This window comes from Ursus maritimus, unplaced genomic scaffold (genome assembly GCF_017311325.1).
Source record: "Ursus maritimus isolate PB19 unplaced genomic scaffold, ASM1731132v1 scaffold_22, whole genome shotgun sequence".
NCBI lineage: Eukaryota > Metazoa > Chordata > Mammalia > Carnivora > Ursidae > Ursus > Ursus maritimus.
In genome coordinates, this window is record NW_024424675.1 from 36,713,681 (window position 1) to 36,721,261 (window position 7,581).

General features: G+C 53.1%; 1 protein-coding gene across 1 annotated transcript in view; it reads left to right on the plus strand.

Moving 5' to 3' along the window:
• The window catches only part of SLC9A8 (solute carrier family 9 member A8), a 71,377-nt gene that overhangs the window by 56,120 nt on the left and 7,676 nt on the right, over nucleotides 1-7,581 (plus strand). Inside the window, exons 12-14 of the mRNA XM_040637867.1 lie at nucleotides 47-129; nucleotides 2,776-2,887; nucleotides 5,845-6,065. Coding sequence (XP_040493801.1) covers nucleotides 47-129; nucleotides 2,776-2,887; nucleotides 5,845-6,065 — 416 coding nt within the window. The remainder of the gene's footprint in view (nucleotides 1-46; nucleotides 130-2,775; nucleotides 2,888-5,844; nucleotides 6,066-7,581) is intronic.

Below are 7,581 nucleotides of genomic sequence, written 5' to 3' on the forward strand. Positions count from 1 at the left end.
AAGAAAATAGCTGGGGCTGAATAATCCATTCTTTGGTTTGTTTCAGAAACATGTGTGTTTGCATTTCTTGGCCTGTCCATTTTTAGTTTCCCTCACAAGTTTGAAATTTCCTTTGTCATCTGGTGCATAGTAAGTATTTTCCTTGTTTTTTATTTAATTACTTATTTGCAGATCAATAACCACACGTTCTGGGTTCATTTACGTAACTGCTACCTGCTCAGGGTCAACAGCTACATAGACTCTCTTCTGTTTAAAGTTTCTTTTGTTAAAAAATCACAAACGTATGATAAAGGGAGAAGGGATGGAATTAAGTGAATGAATATCCTTGGAAAAGAATTTTTGCTTCTTTTCACATTTTAAACGGCCTTAAGGTTATGGTCTTCTCTAAAAAGTACAAGTTTCTGTGTTTCTATGTTAGGTGGTAAAAGCAGCTTTCAGAATTGAATGCGTAATTGATCATAACCACGTAAAAAATCATGCATAGAAAAAAACATGTAAAAAAATATAGCACAGTGTTCATGGTGGTTGTAGAATTGGGGATGATTTCATTTCCTTTTCTACTTTTTCTGAATAATTTATAATGCACATACTTACTTCTCACTGTGATCTTCTTCACATGTGTCCATTTTTGAGCGTGACCTTGGACACTTGTTTAAAGTAGAGATGACCAGACCTCACCTCCCCAGAGGTTCACCCAGAGCAATCATCCCAGGTGATTCTTACCGTTCAGAAGGTTTGGGAAACTCACCATTGGACTCGGGGCAGCAAGAGGAGACAAATTAAAATATTAATTTAACTTAATTAATTTAAAACAGGAAAAGAAAAATTTGATCATTCACAGTAGAATCAAGTCTTTTAGGGGAATGGAGTTGGGGGGGATAAACATTTAGCATTTAAACTGGGGCAGCTTCCTCAGGCGTCAGCTGGAAGTGACATGAATGGCTTCTAACATGTGGGCATTTACCCTGGTGCTCCCAGCTCCCTTGTCCCCAGGGTGAGCTGGTCTCCCGTGAGCCTGCCCGCTGATTCATACTCTAGTCCCTAATTTGACCTTTGTTGTCCTTTTTGATGCACGTTAATTTAAGACACGTGAGAAGCACGCCTTACTGTTGCTCAATTATCATAATTCATCTTCACTTCACTTTTATTACCAATGCCACTGAACAGAACCCAGCTATTGAGAGGCAGACCTCTTTTTTTTTTTTTTTAGCTCTGTCACCTACCCTGTGCAAACCAGTGAGGTCTGCCTGTTTGGCATGTGGGGAAACTGAGGCGCACAGAGAAGCTAAGAGCCCTAAGGGGAGCGGTGTTTCTCCTTGTAGTATGGCTGCTTACACCTCTCAGTCGGCAAGAGCTCGTTGCTTTTGTCACTGTTATCTGTCCTCCAGACTCAGGTTTCGGGACAAAGAGAATAGCAAACGTTGTTTACAGAAAGCATAATAGTCTTTAGTGTGCTCACTGGGTCAAAGAGGCCACATTTGGTCAAACCTGAAACACAAGTACGGGAATCAAAGATTGGATTTCAGTGGGTGAAAGAAGGAGGTGGCTCCTTCCTCTGTAGGCTGGGAGCAAAAGGAAAATGAGAAGGTGCTCTGGCGTGGGAGCTCGGTCTCCCCCGAGCACACAGGCAGGGCAGCCCTGCCTTTCCCGAGACGGCCGTGCTGTTCAGATGGGTCACCTCAGACTCGCTCAGGGGTCAAGGGCACAGGCTTTGGGGCTGAACCGGGTTTGGGACGTGGCTCCACCACTTCCTGCCTAGGTCAGCTTGGACCAGCCCCTTCACCTCTCTCTGTCTCCACTGACTTGCCCCTAAAATGGAGACAGGAATACTAGTAATAAGAGCATTGCAGGGATCTCAATTTAACAAGATACAATGCATATAAAACGCTTGGCATCTTGTGCGACATATAAATGTTAGATGATTGGGAGCCATTGTTAACTTGACCATCCGAGGCAAACAGTCCAAAGCCCATTCAATTCATGCCTCTTAAAGGAATAAACTTAGAGCCTGCCAAACGTACATGTGTGTATTGTGTACGTATTATCAAGTGAATTATGGTGAGAACCAAGGTGAAAAAAGAGTAAGTTAATAAGTAGTTCTAGGTATCCAATTAGATAAGATTTAAACCTTACCTAAAGCTATATTTTATTAAGACCAACTTTGGGGATGGTTAGGAACCAAAAACCTTGGCAAGCAGTTGGCCAGGCAGGGTGCACGTGACCTCCTTCTAGAACCTACCTACACATTCCTTTTGCTTGGGGAGCAGCATTTACAAGCAGCATTATGTGTAGGCCCTTCTCAGTCATCCCTCCTTTCCCTGGGGGCCTGGGGGGCGCTCACGGGAGAGGCAGAAACACCTTGCCTGTCCCTCCAGAGCTAGCCCATTGGGAATGATTAGCGCAGGCCTGTCCCACGGTGGAGCCCCTTTGGAGGAGTGACATTGCCCTTAAATTAATCTCTAGATACTTCCGCATGGCCTCTTGGCGTTTGGTTTTGCTCTACTGTCATAGCTTAAAGCTGGCTTTGAGACCTTGTTAGTCCTCTCTTCCTGGCTACGGAAACGTAACGTACAGAGTGCGATCCTCTCCCAGACTCATGTCTCCAGCAACACGGCCCAGCCGGGTCTCTGCCTAGCGCTGCCATTCATGACTTTCATGGCCAAGGGGACGGCTGCATTTATTGTGGGCGCGTCGCATGTCTGCGCTAGCTTCAACAAGCTTCGGCTTGAAGGACTGGCGGTTTCTGTCTAAAGCTTTGTTTGTTGCTATTCACAGGTGCTTGTGCTGTTTGGCCGAGCGGTGAACATTTTCCCTCTTTCCTACCTCTTGAATTTCTTCCGTGATCATAAAATCACACCGAAGATGATGTTCATCATGTGGTTTAGCGGTAAGTCTAGTGTCGAATGAACAGAGGAAGGAAAAGAGCTCGTACGAAGGCGCACACGGTGGAGAGAGCACACGTGGCTGTCTGCTGGAGCCCCTTGAAACCGGGCGCGCCTCGTGAGGCGAAAATCATACCAGCCCCCATTTACCAGGCCGCGGGCGAGCCCTCTCAGTGCTCCTCACAAGCTCCGTGCCGCGAGACGAATGGCACCGCGCGTCTGTTTTCCGTGCGAGCAAGCCCCGGCTGAAGGGCAGAGGACTTGCTGGGTTCGTGTGACGATGGGACTTACTGTCCTGTTTGCGCTCCTCCGGGCAGGACGCGCAGGGGGCAGGACGCGCAGGGGGCAGCCCTCACCTGCTTGCAGGTGGTGAGGGCCTCCGAAGAAAAAAGGTTCACGTTTACACTTTTTCTCACTACAGGCTAGCTAGGTTTGGATATTTTTTTTCATTCAGGCAGAGTTCTGAGAGCTGATTGGAACATTTTCAGTTTCTGTGCAAATTCCTCTACTTTTTTGAGGATGGGAATGAGTTCATCTTTGGCTCCTAACGAACTGGATCCTTAGGCATCTGTAAATTTATTTTTGAGCAATACATCCAGTTCTTTGTACTTTCTTATTTAAATATTATAATTAAAATATTCCGTGTGGGTCGGGGTATAGCAACATGCTTTATAAGCTGTTTTCTATCCAACAGCATATCTGCACATTTCTCGCAGATTTCTCTCCTCTTTCAAAGGCCTTGTTTAAAATATATACATATGTATGTATGTGAGGTATGTATGTATGTTTAGCGAGAGAAACTTTTTTCTCAGTCTTTTTTGCCAACAAGGAAAAAAAATTTTTGTAAAGTAGTTGATCCAAGGTCTTAAAAATCTCAACATCCCAAAAGAGGTGTATTGGATCCTTTACATGGTTGTGTGAGCTGTTTGGAAGAGGCAGGCAAGAGAAGAGACCTCTGTGGGGGATGGGGGCGCTGTTTTAAACAGCGAGGTCTCTTGGCCCTAGCTGTTCTCCCAGGCCATCCTGAGCCCTCTCCCCACAGATTTTCACCCTCTCTTTCCGGGATCCTCAACCTCTGTCTCTCCTAAGACATCATCATTGAAACTCTTGAAGAGTCTTCTCTTTCCCAGCAAAAAACCAGCAACTTCAACCAAAATCCCTTCTGCACACCCCCTCTCGGTGCTTCCCGTCTCCCCTTGCAGCCAGACCTCCTTAAGTGGGCTGTCCTCCCCTGTTTTCTCCACTTCCTCACCTCCTGTTCATGGGCCTGAACTTGGCCTTGCCCAGGTCACCAAGCAACCATTTGCAGCCAAGACCTGGTGGGCACGAGGCAGCCCTCCTCTGGCCCATTGACCTGCTTTCTACCTGGAGACCTTCTTCCCTGGGCCTCCAGGCCATGCTCCTGGTTGCCCTCCTTTCCCTTTGGGGTCTCCTCAGGTTCCCCCTCCTCCTTTACCAGCCCCTCAAACACTGGCGTCCTCAGGACTCAGCCCCAGACCTGCTTTTCTGCTCTTGTGTTCTCACAAGCTCACCCGTCCCTGTGGCCCCAACGTCCGTCAAGTTCCCACACTCCCAAAGCTGTTTGCTCTTAGCTCTTGACTCCCGTGTCTAAATCCTCCTTCGATGCCGTGGAGATCTCATTGTCCAGGACTGAATTTACCTTCCTGCCCAACCCCTTTTTTGCCGGCGTCCCCCTTCCGCAGGAAGCAGTAATGTGTGTGACAGCAGAGGTGTGGCTGACTCAGCGTTTGCTGTGTGTACATCTGTCCCGTGCCCGGCATTTCGTCCTCAGGCCACCGACCTGGCAGGCCCTGGTTTTAGTCCCGTGTAACAGGTGGAAAGGTGGAGTCGAATTTGTCGCTTCGGCCTGAGAGGCCTGGGAGAAAGCAGGGCACCGGGGAGTGACCCCAGGAGCCGGACTCCAGACCCCGTGCCTGGGCCACCGTGCAGCCCAGCCTCCTAGGACACCCCACCATCGTCCGTGTCCTTCCCTTCCCCAGCCACCCCACCTCCCACTCATCCCTGTGGCCTGTTGCTTCCACTCCCTGTGTCTCTCTTAATTCCATGCCCTTTCTGTGTCCCCGTCTTGGGTCTGCACTGCTGCTATGGTCAGACCCCCATCATTCTGTGAATGCTCCGGCCTCCATGTCTGGGTGCCCTGCCCCGTTCACCCCTTCTTCGGGCACTCACCATGCCACAGGCCCTTGTCTGGGGTCTCCTCTCCCTGGAACCTCCCCAAGGGCAGGGCAGGACAGGACCACCTGTTCCCCTCTGTGCGGCACCAGGCAAGCCAGGACGTTCCCCAGAAAGTGAGGTTTCCCAGCTCAGTGCAGCCCCTCGGCCCAGCCAGCCGCCTCACAGGTTAGCACAACAGGAAGTAAGGAAGAGGCCACGATGCAGCTCCCAGCAGCCTCTGGCCTGCAGCAGAGCAGTCCCGAGCATGTCCGTGCGGCCAGGAGCTGCGTGAGAGCAGCGTCTTCAGAAACAAGGGGCCGTTGGATAAATGGCCTTCTTTGCTGTTGCCTGGAAGGCTGTGTGGCCCCGGGAGGACACGCCATTCCCTCAGTCTCGCTTCCTCGTCTGTATGTGGTGGAGAACGGTAGGACCTGCTTTAGCAGCCCCCCTGTGCCATCGCAGTGAGATCGTGCACGCGGAGCCCTTAGCACGGGGCCTGGCGCACGTGCAGGGACGGCTCAGTCTGCACTAGCTGTCATGTTTCTAAAACATGCGCGTTGGGCTGGACGAATCCTCACACACGCTCCTGGTGCTTCGTGGCCTGGACAGATCACCCCATTTGACCTGCTTGGCCACCTCGGGATGTGGAAATGGGATGAAGTCACACCCCGCTTCTCTGCAGAGAAGGAGAGCTCGCCCTCCGCAGTAGGATGTGTTAGAACGTGCCCAGATCCCCAGAGTGCCCGGTCAGTGATGCGGCTCCTGTCACCCCCTTCCCTGCCCCCAGGCCTGCGGGGGGCCATCCCCTACGCCCTGAGCCTGCACCTGGACCTGGAGCCCATGGAGAAGCGGCAGCTTATCGGCACCACCACCATCATCATCGTGCTCTTCACCATCCTGCTGCTGGGCGGGAGCACCATGCCCCTCATCCGCCTCATGGACATCGAGGACGCCAAGGCGCGCCGCAGGAACAAGAAGGACGTCAACCTCAGCAAGACGGAGAAGATGGTGAGTGCCACGGGGGCCGGGGGAGGGGGCAGGGCTGGGTCTCCGCCGCAGCCGGGAAGTGGGGAGATGAGACACGATTTGAGGATCTCCGCACCTACACACACTTGCACACCAGCTGCCAGCCTCAGAAGGGGGTTGAACTGGAGTTCGAGGCCTGGTGAAGCCACGGAGGCCGTGGAGGGGGAGCGTGGACCCACGCCAGGCTCTCCCAGCACCACCCTGCGGAAAGTTTTAAAGTCATGTCCTCTCCCTCCCCACCACGTTTACTAACGCCTCCTGCGGGGGGCCGGAGGACGGGAAGGTGCTTGCAGTGCCTCTGAGGGCCGGGAGAGAGGTGCCTTCCCCTGGGGACAGACAAGGGACGTGTCCAGGGCCCAGCTGCAGTGAGCCGGAGGCTCCCAGATCCCTGCCCGCTCCGCCTCCTCCAAGCCACCTTCCTGACCCTGTGGCTGCCGTGCCAGCGGGCTGTCCCGGGTGTCAGCGGCAATGGTGCTTTCCTTGCCCTGTGTTGACCCTTCGGCCCCTGTGCTGAGCCAGGCTCTCCGACAGGAGCAGAGGCCATCCACGGCCTCTCAGCCCGCCTTCCTGCACCGCCTCCACCACCCTCCACACCCAGTTCTAGAAATGCCTCTTTTTCTAGTTCCCTTATTCAGTAACTTTATTCAGTCATGGAAGGCAGAGAAATCCTCAACCAGGAGACAGAGACAGGGACACAGCCCACTTTCCCACTGGGGAGCTCAGGTCTGGCCGGATCTTGGCCTCAGGTGTCTGTGTGGCCCTGGCCCGTGTCTCAGCCAAGGCCCTGCTGGGAGGAAGCTCTCCGGTGGTCACAGGCAGGGCTGGCTCAGCAGGACCTTCTCACTCTCAGAGGCCCGTCTCTGGCCACCCCCATCCCCCAACTTTCTGATCTGTTCTTAACAAAAGCCCCAGTATAGGTTCTCAGACCTTTCAGAGGGTGTCAGAATCGGTGGCGGGCTCCCGGTCTGTCCAGGTCTGGGCTGCGGCCCGAGAGAATCTGCGCTTCGGGCAGGTTGCCAGGTGCCGCGGCCCTTCCGGCCCCGCAGCCACGCTTGTTGAAGCCCGGCTCCCGCAGAACCAGGATGTTTGCCCAGAGGAAGAGCGGCTGCTATTTAGGGAATGTTTTCTGTGGCACGGGCACCGTGGCTGTGCTCTCCTCGGACCGCCTCAGGTCGCCCTGAAAACCCACAGGCAGCAGGCGCTCTCTGCTCGTGCCTATTCTGCAGATAAGAGAGCTGAGGCACAGAGCGCTCACGGACTCCATGGTCTGTGCTCTTCACCACCACGCTCTCCAACAGCGCTCTCAAGGTGGAGGTCCCTGGAGCGGCAGCCTCCCTGGGAACTTGTTAGAAATGGGAGTTCTTGGGCCCCATCCCAGACCTGGGGAATTAGAACTCTGCAGGTGGGCCTGGCGGGGGCGGGGGGCAGCATTTTGTGGATTCATAAGCCCTCCAGGTGATTCTCCCCGCCCCCTCCCACATCCTGCACCTGCCACACC